The 16,087-nt window shown below is 46.7% G+C and overlaps 1 protein-coding gene across 1 annotated transcript in view; it reads right to left on the bottom strand.

The window, feature by feature from the left end:
- ITM2A (integral membrane protein 2A) overlaps positions 1 to 16,087 on the bottom strand; it is a 107,250-nt gene that overhangs the window by 35,283 nt on the left and 55,880 nt on the right. The window contains exon 4 of the mRNA XM_086918751.1: positions 12,158 to 12,268. Within this exon, the coding sequence (XP_086774877.1) occupies positions 12,158 to 12,268 (111 nt within the window). The remainder of the gene's footprint in view (positions 1 to 12,157; positions 12,269 to 16,087) is intronic.

A 16,087-nucleotide genomic window follows, 5' to 3' on the forward strand; every position in this document is an offset into this window, starting at 1 on the left:
GGTATTCAAGGGGTTATATGTGGTAAAACAGCTGGCTTCACATGCCAAAAGAGTTTAGCCTAAGACTGCTTTGTCCATGCTACCATTAGGATAGCTGGTCTATAAGATTGACTTACAACCAATCACCATAATGGTTGTTTGGACTGATATATGATGCTCACTAGTTCTAGTGATCACCTTGTATCAGGCCAACTTCTCACAACCTCTCCTACAGTTCTTCTTTGGCTTCTTCTTTTGGGGCTTACCTGCACGAACTGCAGGTTTAGCCCCCTCTTCCAGATTCCTTGTGTGAGGCTTTGCACTGGATAAGTACTTCACTTTGGCTCATAGCAACCTCTGGGTAGTCATTCCCAAGGAGACAGTCAAAGGGGATGTCTTTATTGACCACCACCTTTCTCCAACTAAGGGGCCCGGCTATTTCTAGGGGCACTACAGCCACAGGTCTAACAGTGGCCTCCCTTGAGATAGACCTTACTCTTTTTGTCTCACCTGGGACATACTAGTTTGAGAGTGTCAACCTGACATTCACCAGAGTGACTGGCAGTTATTTCTCAGTGCAGTGGCTAGGATTCCATTCACTAGCAGGTGGTAGAAGAGTCTACTCCCCTCTGGAATCCCCAACTCACCTTTTGGGCCCACTTTCTACTTGAAGCCCTTGTCTGAGGAACCACCCTCAAAGGCTACACTGGCAACCCCTGAAGTTACACTAAGGATTTGGCTTTTAGGAAAGCAAGGATCCTTGGATAGGTACTCTATGCTGTTGCATTTAAGGCACCAAGCCTTCCAGCGGTCCCAGTTCACAACCTGGTACCAATTTTATAGTTTGTGAAGTTTTTGGTGGCCTACAAGGGACTCTTTACTTTAATCTTTTTCAGAGTGCCCTTCTGTATGTGGGGGGGGGGGGGGGGGGGGGGGGGGGGGGGATCTTTTTGGCCTCAGTCTTTTGGTCACCCCCACCATATCTAGGTTTAGACACTCTGGTTCTTACCCAATGATCAGCCTTCCTTCCCAACTCTTGGGGAAGGACTGGCCCCAGGTCTACTAGGTATTGATGCACATTTTCCTGCAGACAATTACTTAACAGAATCTGATCCTATACTCCTCAGTGGTGAATCATAAGCCCTCAACTAGGTCATAGGATTAAGCCTCTTTTTCTCAGAGTAACAAGAGTCTAGTCCTGCACTTGCCTGGGAACATGTCCAACAGGACAGCACTTCACAGCTTGTTGTCGCCCTGTCTGCTAAGACAGGCCCTATCAAAAGCAATGAACCAGTTAGGGTCAAAATAATCTACTCTGGGTCCTAGGCCCATCTCAGCTCTTTCTTTTTATATGGCCAGTAGTTTATCCTCTAATGCTATCCTCTTGGCCAGTTTCTGAAGATCTTCAGGGTCTACTTCCTCTAGGACACTACAGGGGTCGCTTCCAGAGGTGCTGCTATCTGAGAAGGTAGTGGTGGATTCAGAGTCCTCCTCCTTCTTGACCACTTGGGAGTCATCATCCTCTTCCCTACTGGGGGGAGTTTTACCTACCAGGGCCATGTATATCTCTTTCAGCAAATGCTGCAGATCTGCTTTTGTGGTTTCAGGACCCATGGCATGTTTCCATGCCTTGCACTGCACAGCTCTTGGAGTTGTGGAGCTCTCAGGTGTGCATAGGGGACCAGGCTGAGTTCTTGGAAAGTCCCTGGGGACCTAGACAGGGTTTTAAAATAGGTGGGAACGTATTAGTAACTTTAAAAAAAAAATGCTAAGGATCTGACTACTTTACAGAATCCAAATTTCTAAACAGCGGGGGACTTAACTAAGGCCCTAACACTAGTTTAAATTGGAAAGAAACCGAAAATTGGAAAAATATTTTAGCTAAAGACAATTTAGAATTTCCTTTTGTGAAATCACTTATCAATCAAGTGGTACAACAAATGTTGAGTTTTGTACCGGACAGCTGCACCACCAATGTAAGATGCCGGCTCCTTATGTAATATACCAGTAAGTAGATATACTGTGTAAAGTCCAGGGCTCAATGTAAACTGAAAGTGCTCTATTTGTGGTACTGTGGTTGAGCAGGCTTAGGCCTAACACAGAGGAGTGTAAGACATGTGTTATGCACATAATGATTAATGACACAACTCTAAAAGAAAATCCATACCAATTTTAGAAAAATAAGCTTCTTTCAAGAAATTGGTAAAAAGTATTTTTTTCAAGAAAAATAGTTTAAAAACTGGACACTTGGGAAACAAGAATGCAGCTTTGCATGTAAGTATACAACTTCCAGTCTTGATTGTCAGGATATGAAGAATCTGCACCAGACCTGGTTTAGGTAAGTAGCAAATCTGCACCTCCAGCGGCACAGGACGGCCCCGTACAGGGTTCAAACTCGGGATCTGGTGCCAATGTTATCCAAAGGAGATGGATGAGGGGGGGTCAAATCGAAGAGCTACTGCTCACAGGTGAATAAAGCTGCTTGGTATCCCAGTCTCTGGGGGTTTAAGTAAGAACAGGTGAGGCCACAAGGCAGCACTAATCTTACACCCTCAGCGGCACAGGGTCGTCTGGGTGTAGAGTGCCGACACAGAGGCAGACGCCCGATGTAAGTCAATAGGGGAGATCGGTTTTGCAGAAACGCCTTTAAAAACATGTCTTAGAACCCACGTACCTCTCAGGAGCTCAGGCCAGGAGGCCGGATGTAGAAACCCAACAGCTGCCCGGATAATTAGAGATGATAGGAGACGCAAGTACAAGGTTGGTAGAGTTCCCCAAGGCCCAGGGGCTTCAGTTGCAGGGGTATCCTTAGGTGTCGGAAAAGTTTTACTGGGCAGGACAGGTGGAGTCTTCCAGTTGAGGCTGCAGGCGTGTAGGTGGAGCACGGCAGGGGTCAGCTCACAGTGGACTCTTGCTCAGAAGTGCCTTTGGAACCTTCACAGGACTGGTGGGCTACTTCGATTCGGGATGTGGGTTTTGGGTGCAGGGGTGGGACCGGTGGTGGTTTAAAGTCAGTTTCTTCTGGACAGGTCCGCTGTTCACAGGAGAGCTTAATCTTTGTCTAAGGCTTTGAAGATTGCTGGGCTGCAGGAGGGGCAGTCATTTGGTGCCGGATCATCGAGGGCTACAGATGGACCGGCATGGCGGGTGCCAAGTCAGTTGGTGTCTGCAGTCTTCTCTGCTGGTGCAACGCTGTAGTGTCCAGTTCTTCTTAGGTCATCAGGAGTATAGATTTAGAGGAGTTACAGGGGAATGACAGGTAGGGACTATTTACTAGGGACTTACTGGGGGTCTGAAGTTGCTAATCGTGACACAGTTTTAGTGAAAGAACACTGGTATTGGGACCCTGGAAAGCAGGTCCCATTAAACTTCAGTCAAAGTTGCATCAAAAACCATGCTAAACATTGGGGGGGGGGGGGGGGGATGGGGCTCGGAGGCGGGGGTGGGGGGGGGGGGGGGGGGGGTACTGGGTAGGGATTACGGCAACAGAAACTCACTTTGCAACACTCTGTGACCTTGTGAGGGGGAAACAAGGCAGCAGGGCCACTCTTGAACTGGCTTGGTAGATTCGGACGTCCCTCGATGCTGGGTCAAGATTGGTGCTGTTGGAAGGTCGGATTGGACCACCAACAAGCCTTGGCTGCTGCAACTGCTCTGGTACACAGGCTATTAGTGCTGGGCAGCTCCTGAGGGTTCTGGTGTCTCCTAACTTGGCAATGAGACGGATTTGACATCCTGAGGCAGGGAGACCTTTGTTCGGCCATGCTGCTCATTTGGCGAGTACGATGGCTAGCAACAAGGTGGATCGGCAAATGCTTCGCGGATTTGCAGACGCAGGGGAGCAGCTCCTCAACTCGAAGGGAGATCTTTCCCAGTTGTTGAGGTGCTGGGCAGTCGTCCAAGGGTGTGGGGAGAGTATTCAGCTCTTGGCGAAGTCGGATCCAGCAATAGTCGAAGGGAAAGCAGCCTGGTAGGGTTTGTGCCAATCTCAAGTGCATGTCTTCAGTTCTCGCTCTATTCAGTATATCTTTCCTCAATTCCCTGTAGTAGAGTTACATTTCCTGGAGTCAGGGGGCCACTTAATACTCAATTTAGGGTCATTATGGGGAGCGAAGGGTGATAGCCAATGGGCTACTTACCCCTGGGGTCACTATACACCCTAGATGGCCTTTTACTGTGGAAAGGGGACATCGCCCAATGCCAGAGTTCCTAATTCCGCCACACACAAGATGGTAGAATTCTCTTTTATGTTCACTTCAGGCTGCCCACATTAGAGGTGTAACTAGCCTGGAAGTGCAACACGCCTCCCTGCATAGCTAATTTCCCGCCCCAGTACATAGCTAATTTCCTGCCTGTTCTGTGGTGGTAAATTAGCTATGCCAAATGGACTTCCGGAGAGCAGATGGCATCTCCCAGGTCTGGAGGAAGCCAGGCTGGCATATCAAAGGCAGTGGGCTCTTTGAAGCTCCTTGTCTTGACATGCTAAATTATTAGTCATCCTCCTGGAGGAAATGCAAGCCCCTCCTGACAGAGCTGGCACGGTTTCTGACCTTCGGGCCAAGCTCTCACCTCCTCGGCAGTCAGAAACTCGTCTGTGGTGACAGACTGGAAAGAACTAGTCAGCCAGCAAGCACACTAGATGACTAGCAGGATTCAAGGGTACCTCTAAGGTACCCCATGGGTGCATGTATTAATATAGCCATCACTGGCATCAGTGTTGATTTATGAATATGAGGTGTTTGATACCAAACACCATATGTTTCAGTGAAGCCATTATGTAGCCGGGAAACCCGTTTTGCTTTCAATGCAGTGAAAATAACTGTTTGATAACTTTGGATTCCTTTACTTTCTGCATTAATTTTTCTACTTTGCGTGATATACCTAGATATCGCACTGGGTCATTTCCTATAGAAAAGGTAAGTAAGCAGTTTTTAGTTATTTGCAGTTTTTCAAAGTTCAATACAAAACCAACTCCACACTTAAAACAATTTTTAGAAAAAACTGTCAATGTATTCCTATTGAGAAAAATGTATTTTACGGTTTGCAGGTAAGTAGAAGTTTGTGGGAGTTGGTATTCTATGGTTAAAACCAGGGATCCCCCATGGTTTAGGATGTATTCTCAAACACCCTCATCGGCACTGGGGCAGCCGGGGGCAGAGTGCTGAGGCCCAATGGTATCCAATGGGGGCGGCCCTCCGGTTGGTGGCTGCTCACGAGCAGGCCACAAGGTTGTGGGAGCAAAGCTCCTGGGCTTTAGCTCAGGGCAAAGGGGGATCCGTTTTAGCACCCAGAGTACACCTACAGCGGCGCTGGGGCGGTTGGGTGCTGGATTGATATTGGATGCCCTGTTGATTTTAATGGGGATTCTCTAGTTTCAACAAGGAATGCCGGTTCAGGGACAGAGATCTTCTGGAGGTGACCACCGATTGGAGGGGTAAGTTGGGATGCCTGGGGATGCTGGGACACCATCAGTTGGGGCACCCAAGGCCCTGGGACTTCGGGTGATGTAGGTCTTTAGGCGTCGGGTTTTCTTACCAATTCCTGTCACTGTCGGAGGGATCCTCCTGAAAGAGGCTGCAGGCTTCCCTGGGAGATTCGTGGAATGTCAGATCACCAGATCTCGGGTCAGGATCGCCGCAGAGAACTCCACTCAAACTCGGATCGTAGGCGTCAGGTGCTCAGTGGTGCAGACTCATGGTTTTGGCTGGGCCAGAGTATGTTGGTAAGCAAATCCGGTGCCCACGGGAGACAATCTTTGGTTTTGAAGCCAAGGCAGGTCCTCAGGTTCCCATGGTTGCTGGCTGCAGGACACACCGGGATATCACTGGAGCAGGTTCGAGGTGGGGACAGGCTGGTTGTGCTGGGGCCAAGTCAGTGGGAGTCCTCCTCTTAGTTTCAGCACAGATTCTTTGGTCCCCCTTGTCGATTCTTGTCTGAGGAGGCAATGTTCAGGGCTGCACCTAAATACTAGATTTAGGGGCATTACAGGTAGGTAAAGGTTGGGACCAATTTATAGAAATTATAAGTGCAGTGCTACCATTAGGAGTATACGGTGCTGAGAGTTTGTCATTACAAACTCCACAGCAGCATAAAGGCTACACTGAAAACTGAGAAGTTTAGTATCAAACCTCTCAGCACATTAAACCCACACTGAAGCCAGTGGGGGATTTATTGAAAAATGCACACAGAGGGCATCTTAGAGATGCCCCCCTGAACAACAACCTGCCAATAGTGTCCAGTCAGAGTGTCTGCTTTCAGCTGCCACCATCAGACATATTTCTGGACCCCTAGGTCGAGAGCCTGCTGCTCTCAGGGGCTTGTATCAATGCACATCCTGGGACGAGGTGCCAAGCCTCCTCCCCCAGGATGGGCAGGGCCCACGAAAGGGAAGCTTTAAAGGCTTGCCGCCTTTGTGAGCTTCCCCAGGCTACTTTCAGCAACTGGTCCCCACTGGTTCTGACCCCCAACTTTGGACGGGAGAATGGGTGAGAAAAACAAGTGAGGGAGAGGTGTGCCCACCTCTGCCAACTCCACCCCTCAGGTGGGGGAAGAGAGGTGAAGCACAACTCTGTCACTGCCATCGTGCAGATGGGGGGACCCAGCCAACCAGGGAAAGGCTTATGCCCCCCTCCCACTGGAGGGTGGCATAATAGGGGGTGTACCCACCCCAGGGAATGGACCCATTGGTCCAAACCTTTTACCTACCTGCATCGCCCCTAAATCTAGTATTCAGGGGCACCACTGAACTTTGCTTCCTTAGACCAGAAGAAACTACAAGAAAAGAAGAAGGACTGAACAGCCGTGCCAAAGCTAATAAGCGGAAGGAGCCCACTTACTTGGCCCCAGCCCTACTGGCCTGTCTCCACCTCAATCCTGCTCCTGCGAAATCCCGGTGTGTCCTGCAGCCAGCCACATCGAAAACCTGGAAGGACCTGCCTGCCTTCCACCACAGTGTTTCCCATGAACACAGGATTTGTTCATCGCCATCCTCTGCCTCCGGCCAGACAGCACGTATTCGCACCACTTGGCACCCGCCGTCCACGGTCGAGCTTGAGTGGGCTAACACCACGAGGAGGTACCCCCGGCGATCCGGACCAGAGATCCGGCGACCCCTGTCGCACCTCCAGCCGACGACGGCAGCCTAAATCTGGAAGGGCAACCAGGAGCTGGTAAGAAGATCCGTCCCTAAAAGGCAACCCTGCACCAGACACCCCACGGATTTGGGTGGCCAAACCGACAGTACCCAACTAACCCCCCACATCCCAACTTACCTCTCCAAGTGGTGGTGGCACCCAGAAGACCTTTGTCCCCAAGTCTGTAGTACCTTTGCAAACCGGAGGTTCCCCATTGCAAACAGGGAGCTCGATGTCGAAACAGCACTCGGCCACCCTAGTGCCGCTAAGGGTGCACCTTTGGTGCTACTTTGTTTCCCCATTTGCACTGAGCTAAACAACCAAGTGGCCTCCTCGTCAGCAGCCACCAACAGGAGGTCCCCTATCCCCCATTGGATAACACTGGGCCTCAGCACTCTGCACCCGGCCGCCCTAGTGCCGCTGAGGATGTAAAAGAGTGCATCCCGGACCGGGGGAGCCTGAATCTAACCCCAGAACTTCAAATTCCACTACTGAATACTTACCCTAAAATTGATATCACTATTTTCCCCAAAGGATAACACTGACTGTTTTTCGTGCGGAGTTTGAAAACCTAAAGAAAGTCTTTAAAATTGTACTAACAAAAACGATTTTACTTACCCGTTTACAGGAAATGTCTCAGTGTAGTATCCAGGTATACTACACTGTGTAAGAAAAGTGATCTCAAAAGTAACTTACCTGTAATCTTACTGAATATCCTATACAAAGTATATGTACTGTCTTTACAAAGCATTACATTTCTCCGAAACAATACTGTAAGTCATAAAGTGCATTTACAATTGCAATTCAAACTGTGTTACAAGCTGTATATTTACTGCAAAGTAGTTATCACTTATCTGTGCCAGGCTTGCTTGGTTCCAGGAAATAAAATAACTAAAAGAATATTTTTTTATACAAAAACAATTGGTCTGGTCTGAAGTTCAATCTTTGAGTGTATGAAATCATTTGCGGATTGTGTGTGTACAGCAAATGCTTAACACTGTCCTCTGAAAAAGCCTTAATGCTCGACCACTTTACCACAAATAGAGAGTGAGGTGCTATCTAACTGTACCTCTGCCTACCTATACCTCACTTTGGTATAGTATATACAGAGCCAGCTTCCTACGTGTCTGTTAAGGTACAGGATCTATAAGGATGCAAAATATGAGCTGCAGCCCTTAGAAGCCTTCTCTGATCACAGGGCATATGGTACCTTGGGTAAATTTTACAAGGGACGTACATGTGGCCAGAGGAGGTCCTAATTTGGGGGTACACAGTACAGTTTTAGGGAAAGAACATAGGCCCTGAGAACCTGGTTGGCAGGACCCCAGGGCACACTGTCAAATAGCATCAAAATCAGGCAAAAAATGGGTGTAACCATGCAAAAGGGGCCCTTTTCTACAAGAATAGACAAATATTGTAGGGGCATATCTACTCATGCAGATATGCCCACACCTAAGATAGTGTACCCTGCCTTAGGGTTTGTATGGCCTGCTAGAGGGGTGACTTACTTATACCCTGGGCAGTGCTGCTGGACATGGCACACGGCCATGCCGATTTTGTTTCAGACTGCACCAAGCTGCAGTGGGGCCTTGGTGAGAGGTCCCTAGGGGACCCTCTTCAGTCCCCATGCCCTAGGTACCAAGGGTACCATTTACTAGGGCTTTACAGAGGAGTTCAAGTTGCCAATCGTGGTATAATTTTAGGGAAGGAGCACTGGCACAGGGGACCTGGTTGGCAGGAACTCTGTGCACTTACAATCAAAACCACATCATTTTCCAGGCAACAAGTGGGGGCTCATGTCAAAAGAGGCACTTTCTCACACTAGTGCTGATTAACCGAGAAAGTCGTGAAATACAGCCCTGACAAAGGGTCTCACTGTGTGAATGAACTGCGATGCAGTTATGTTTAGCAGAAGCAAGTAAAGATGACCACATGGCCACCTGGCAGATGGCAAGCATCAGAACGCCTATGGTGAATAGTAAAAGCAGTTGTGGCCCTGTTGGGGTAGGCACAAATTCCACCTAGAGGTTGTTCCTTGGCCATGGAGGAGAGATTTTAATACTAAGTGTAACCCATCACAAAACTGACTGCTAACCAAAAACTTGCCTTTCTTCACTCCAGTAAATCCAACAAAAATCTGATCAGCCATCATCTCCTGTTGTACGTAATAAGAAACCACTCAAACAGCCCAATCTAGCTAAGTGTTCCTAATCTTTGGTGAGGTGATGAGGGGGCGGGGGGGGGGGGGGGGGGTTTTAAGTAGGATCATAGTGTGAGGGACTTGCCCATGTGAAAAGCAAACAACTTTGGGAGGAAAGATGAGGGAGGAAGAATAATCAGTTTATCTGGATACACCAGCGTAATTAGTGGCTGGACCAAGAGGGCATATAGACTACAGGCCGAAGGCACTGCAAATTAGAAAATAGTTTTCGGAGTTAAAGGTTTAACCAGGTAACTGCACAACAGTTTGGTAAGGAGGCAGACAGAAAACCTTAATAACTTATAAGTAGCCACTGCTAGGCCTATCCCAGGGCAAGAGCGAGTGCCTCAGAATGCAGAACTAAAAACAGGTCAGAGCTTCCGATCACACCGCAATACAAACTTGCTCCAGCAACTCATATAAGAGGATCTTGTGGTGGGTTAAAGGACTTGACCACCCTGCTGCAACAGTAGGTCTACCCAGAGTGGGAGAAAGAAATGACGGTATGCAGAGTTCCAAAAGGGGGTGTATGGTTAGGAATTAGGGGTTAAAAGTATGCAATTAGGGGGGGTCTAAGGAATACTCAGAACGGTTTGGGGTTAAAGGTATAGGATACGTGTTCTAGAATTACGGCGCTCAGTGTATAGAGGTTTGGGGTACAGAACATAAGTGGTAGGGGAATATGTTTCAGAGTACTGGTTTTAAAATCTCCTTAGGAGTTGGGGGTTAAAAGATTGGGTTTAGAGTTAAAGGCTGGGGTAAAAACTGGACGGTATGTTGCATGGTGTAATGTTATGTTAGTTAATGCAGATTTGTAGAGCGCACTATCACCCTGGAGGCTATCCTGGCACTGTGCAGGTGTGAGTCTAGCCACACATAGGGCCTAATGGGACTACTCACAAAGCCAAGTTTTTAGCCGAATTTGAGAGGAGAGGTGGAGGTTCTTATGCGTAGTGGCTGGAGGTCTAGAAGGTTTGTGAAAGCAGATGAGATTTTTGAGGTATGCTGAGACACTTATGTAGTGCCTTGAAAGTGTGGGTAAGGAGTTTGAATAGTACTAGTTTATGAATTGGGAGCCATTTGTGATCCTTTAGGTGTGGTGCGAGGCGATGCGAGTGTGGCATGAGAGTTTCAGAGTGATTGTGACCAAGACATGCACAACATTGTTACATGTGCTGATTTGGAGCCATTGAAAATCCTCCTCAGCATCTTCAGGGTATGTTGAGTTTGCTACTGATGGCGATCCAGATGTTGGCATGGGTGGTGGGGGTGCATGGTGATTTGCTCTTCCTAAAGATCACGATTTTAGCCTCATCTGTGTTCAGCTTTAGACAGTTGGCTTTATCAAGTGGGGGTATTTTAAGTCATGCAGACAGTGAACATGATCCGGGTACTTGGCATCTTGACCATGAGCAAAGGAATGATAGAGGAACATGCTGGCTAGAGGGATCATGTATGCATTGAAGAGGGTCGGGCTCAGAGGATCCTTCCAAAACTCTGCAGATGAGATCACTGCGGTTCGAGGTGCACAGTGCCAGGCTGTCCAGCAGATCCATCACAATACATGCTCTTGAATTCCAATGTCGTGTAGGTGTTGGATGGGGTGGGAGACCATATCCAATGTGGAAAAGAGGTCCAGGAAGATGAGGGCCACAGTGTCTCATCTGTCCATAGTCATACAAATGTCATTCATGGCAGTGATCAGGGCACTTTCCATGCTGAAGTTGGGTCTGAAACCAGACTGAGTAGTGTTGTGGAGTTGGTGGTCATAGAGTTTTTTCAGTGAGGTGTTTGCTTAGAATTTTCTCTAAAACCTTGACCTGGAATGGTAGCAGTGTTAAGAATACAGGGGTTATGTTACAGAGTAGAAGTTAAGGTTTAGGGTAAACGGTTATAGGCTTGGTCACATGGTTGTGGGGTGGAGGTAAAAGGATTAACTCACATGTTTAAATTTATTTAATGTGCTTCTTTTAAAGTGTGTTGATTGTTACTTTTAGTTCATCTGCTCAAAACTTTAAAAAATCTATTTGTTGCCTTTTACAGTCATGTTGCATGTAATTCATTTCAATAGAGAACACAATCACTACAATTTTGAAGTGGTGCAATTGTAAATGTTAATAAAAAAAACTGACACTATTTCTCAGTTTCAAAAAAACTGAATTAAGGTAAAACCGAAGAAGTCTGAAGGTTGGCTTAGATCGTGGAATGTCAATGCTAAAAATACATTTAGGTTTGCAATTTTAAAAGGCTGTGTGTAGCATAATCCCAACTGCTTTATTAATTTGCTTTTAAGTTCTATTCCTCTTAGATGTCATGGGAAGTTCCCACATGAGACAGAATTCCTTTCTTATTTACTTTGTCATGGAAGATCAGAATTTCCAAACCTTACTATAATAAGCCAAGAGGAGTTCAACTTCTCTACTCCTGGTGAGCTAAGTGCCTAAATGGAGTAAGTTGGCTATCCAACTGTCATGAAATCTTACTGATGCCCCAGGGGCTCCAGTTGTACACAGTAGCCACACAGTCAACTTCCCGTTGAGTCATTTGCTGTGCATGTCGGCCAACAGCCGTCGTGAGCACTACATCAGTAGTGCTGTGAACGCCCGTTGGCCGACGCGGCCCGCCCACTCCGCTAAACCGCGGAACTGCGGCGCAATTGCCGCAGCGGTTAAGCGGTTAGCACCAACTGTCACAAGACCATATGGAAATGCATCAGATAATGCCCGGTTTCTATGAAGAAAGACAATTAAAGGCTACTGTTAGTGATAGAGATGCAGTCATCAAAAACTTGCATTGTATTTAGTGGAAGTTTGCATTTTTAATTAAATAATGTTTCTATACTTACCGCAAGTTTGATAAACAGGTCCACTAGATTTCTTGGTGGCATGACAATGGAAGTGTTCAGTGCAATCACGTAACACTTGTGCAATTGCAGATCAAAGTATGCAGTCAGGAGCTAGTGCGAGCAGAAAAGTAAATGAATAGGGACAACAGACGAGATAAAAATTCTGCGATAAACAATTACCATAATAAATTCTGTGTTTATGTACTTCAAAATGACACCTTCCTATTCTCAAATTAGAAATATACTTATTTTATCAATAGCATTTGAATTGCAAAAAGTTTTCACAGCTTTTTCTGTTTTATCCCAGTTTAGTAGCCAGAAAGTCTAAATCCACCCAAATAGGACTGTAAAATACTGAAATATTAACAGCCTGCTCATAAGATGAGGACGTTAGAGAAGACAAATAGAAATGGCGAAGATAACATTAAAATTAGAAACGGCTTTACAAAACTTTCCTTAAAACTGCTACGTTCAAAATTCACCAGTTGCTCTGCAATACAGGATCTCATTTAAACGTTGGTGCTTACCATTCAGGCTCACATCCTTTCATACTCAGAACATAAGGCTATAACGATCTGACACACTAATTTTTTATGAGCCAGGATATAGTGAATTTAGACAATCTTCAGACTCGTAACAAATGTTTAAAGGCAGCCTTTAGAGACACAGTGCTGCAATTTCAGATCATAGTCAAAATCTGCACCCGCGCTACATTTTCATCTAAGATGTAATAAGGGAATTAAAAAAAATTACAAGAGCATTAACGATTTGAAGTGGTAAACCACCCATCCTAAGGAAATGGAGAACCAGTTATTTCTGGGTGGGCACTGTGGCACTCTTCATAACCCTTCAAGCTAAGAAATCCATCCCCCGTCCCTTCAATTTTCTCAGACCACAATTGTTGTAGAACTGCATCCAACTTGTCTTGTCACTTTCCTCCCATGTCAAAAAGGTTGATGATCCTGGATCAGAAGTCCTTTCACAAATACCTATGACAATCCTCAAACTCCAGCACCCCAGTGCCAAGTATCTCTCTTGGACATACATCTTTCAACCACAAACCATGGTCATGCTACATTGAGACAAGAAAGGGACCGAAAGCATTGGCGCTGATGAAGACGAGTGCTAGCACCATGGGTGACTCAGCCTGGAAGGTGGGTGCTCAACTAAGAGCTTTTTTTGGACTGTGCTCTGTAATCAAAGTAAAGTATTGTAATTGGGGTACTGAGGGAGTAACAGAAATGTACCTATTAAATGCAGTACACCAAGTTAGTATTGTATAGTTTCTTACCGGTCGGTGTAGTTTTGCAGCTTGAAGACTTTCTGGATTCACGATGCTGTGCATTATTCCCCGGACTAGTGGTTGGATCCGGAATTGTAGTATTCTTTTTCGTGGCCCAGGTCGGCAAAGCACCATTTGGTGTCCTTCTTACGTCTACATGCTTCCTCCAGAAGCTCCCACCTTTGGTTGCCATCTTCAGATTATTTTTCCTTGTCTTGCGTTATTCTTGTTTTTCCTCTTATTGTCTAAAGTCTTTTTTAGTTTTAATCCCTTTCCTCCTGTTTCATCTGTCTGGCTGTGGAGGGTGGGTTCGCTAAAGAATCCAGAAAATCTTCAAGCTGCAAAACTACACCGACAGGTAAGAAACTATACGTTTGCAGCGTGAATCTTTCTGGATTCACTATGCTGTGCATAGACTTTGTAGCGATTTATCCTTATTGTGGTGGCTGGGTGGAAGATAAGCACTGGTTACTGAATATGTGTTGTAAGACCTTCTGTCCCATTTGTGCTTCTTTATTCATTTGGATATCTACCCAGTAGTGCTTATTGAACATGTGTACTGAAGACCATGTTACAGCTTGGCAAATGTCTTGTATTGGCTAGAAACACAATTGTTGATTCTTTCTTCCTTATTGAGTGAGCATGAGCTGCTCATTTTAACAGTTGTCCTGCTTGCTTGTGGCATAGTTGTATGGTGGGCTGCCCTTTGTTGGTACTGGTCTTCAGGAATTGCCTCACTTCCTCCCACTGCTGGTTGCCGCACTGCGTTCCACCTTCCTCCCTAAGAGGTCCATCCTTCTACGCTCCTTGTCTGGAGGTGGTCCGGCATTTGTGGATACATTGGCCCTTTTCCTAGCCGTTGCTGTGATAATGGAATTGGCAGGAACTGACCCCTGGATGTAAGCAGGGTCCTTTGAGGAATGCTTCTACTTTTTCTCCGTTCTTGGAGTTACCGCTTTGCATACTGCTGGTTCTTTAAAAGGTATCACTTCCCTGGTCCTACGCACTAGGGAGCATGGACAGGAACTGGCTCCTAGTTTGTTGAGGCAGCAGAGATTCCAGGAGTAAACATGCCTTGGGCTTCTCTTCCTCCAGTTTCACCCCATATGTCTGCACGAAATCGACGACTTACCTCCTTCGACGTCTTCTTTGGGACATCAGACGACCGTGCAGTCCTCCGGTCCCTCCGACGACCGTGCAGTCCTCCGGTCCCTCTGCTATGTGGTCTTTCTCTCCACTGGAGAGGCCCAAGCCTCGGGCGATAGAGTTGGCCCCCCTCCTGCATGGTGTGGTTCACCCTTCTCTGCCTCGCTCTTACTCGGAGGGTCTTGGGTGTGAACGCTGAGCACGCGTTGCAGTCCTCGCTGTTGTGGTTGAGCGGCAGGCAGAGGTTGCAGACTGGATGCTGGTCCTTTTGCCTGTATTTATGGGGACAATTGGTGCAAAACTTGAAAGGTGTTTTGTCCATTCCATCGTTCAGGGAGACCCCTGCGAGCGCATACTCCGTTTAATGCCAAGGTCTTGGTAGAAAACCTTTTCCCTCGGCGTCCCAGTTACCTGACCTGTAGTCGGGTGTCTTGAAAAGTTTGAATTTAGTCGATTTTCTTCTCTTTCTGTCGAGTCTCTCCAAAAACTCTGGAGCTCTTCTGTAATGATCCAGACCCAACGGCGGAAAAAGGAATCTGAAGATGGCGACCAAAGGTGGGAGCTTCCGGAGGAAGCACGTCGACGCCACGAAGGATACCAAATGGTGGTATGTCGACGCCCAGCTGGGCCACAGGGAAAAAAAAAAAAAAAAAAAAAGGACTACAATTCCGGACCCAACCACTGGATGGCGGAATAATGCACAGCATAGTGAACCCAGAAAGATTCACGCTGCAATAACAACCTCCATCACATCCAATAACCACAAAATATCACTACAGTACTGCATTTTCTGCCATCTAGTTGAAACAAAGCCAGAATATAATGCTTAGGTCAGGATCAAGGTTTACTTTTTCTGGGGAGGAGAAGCCAGAGTGAAGCAATTTCAGTTAATTTGGAGATATGTGGTCCTATACTGATCTTATGGCCAATGATGCATCCAAGGATTTGACAACAGGAAACAAGGTAGACGAGAGGACTAGGTTGGTGAGTTTGATCGTCCATTTTTGGACTTGATGTGGTGGATCTCTAAAGTACAAGAGGAGGAATTGAATTTGACAGGATTTCGTTTCTAGAGAGAATGAGTTCACTCACTAAGATGTTCTTAGGAAAAGATTTAGAGTAGAAATCTGAAGAGTGTCATATTTTAAAGTATACCTAGGCATTAGCCATGCTTCATATTCCTTTGCTTTAAGGCATGGGGCAGAATTACTATTAAAGGCTTAAAAAGAACTGGGGGAGAGGACAGAGCTTTATGGCCTGCCACAATTGAGAGGTAAATTATGTGATCTATAAGAGTCCATTTTGACAAACTGATCCTGAAACAGACAGAGTAGTATTTCAGACTCTAGCTCCCGATTCCCATTTTGGCAAGAGGGTGGTCAATCAGGTCAGCCTGGGGCGCAAAAGGGGGCACGGCAAGATGGCAGCTCTGTAGAGCAGCTCCGCTGGCCGAGCAATTAATCTGACCACGATCTACGTATTCCTGCCTGTAGCAGTTGCCA

Source organism: Lissotriton vulgaris, chromosome 4_1 (genome assembly GCF_964263255.1).
Source record: "Lissotriton vulgaris chromosome 4_1, aLisVul1.2, whole genome shotgun sequence".
Lineage (NCBI taxonomy): Eukaryota > Metazoa > Chordata > Amphibia > Caudata > Salamandridae > Lissotriton > Lissotriton vulgaris.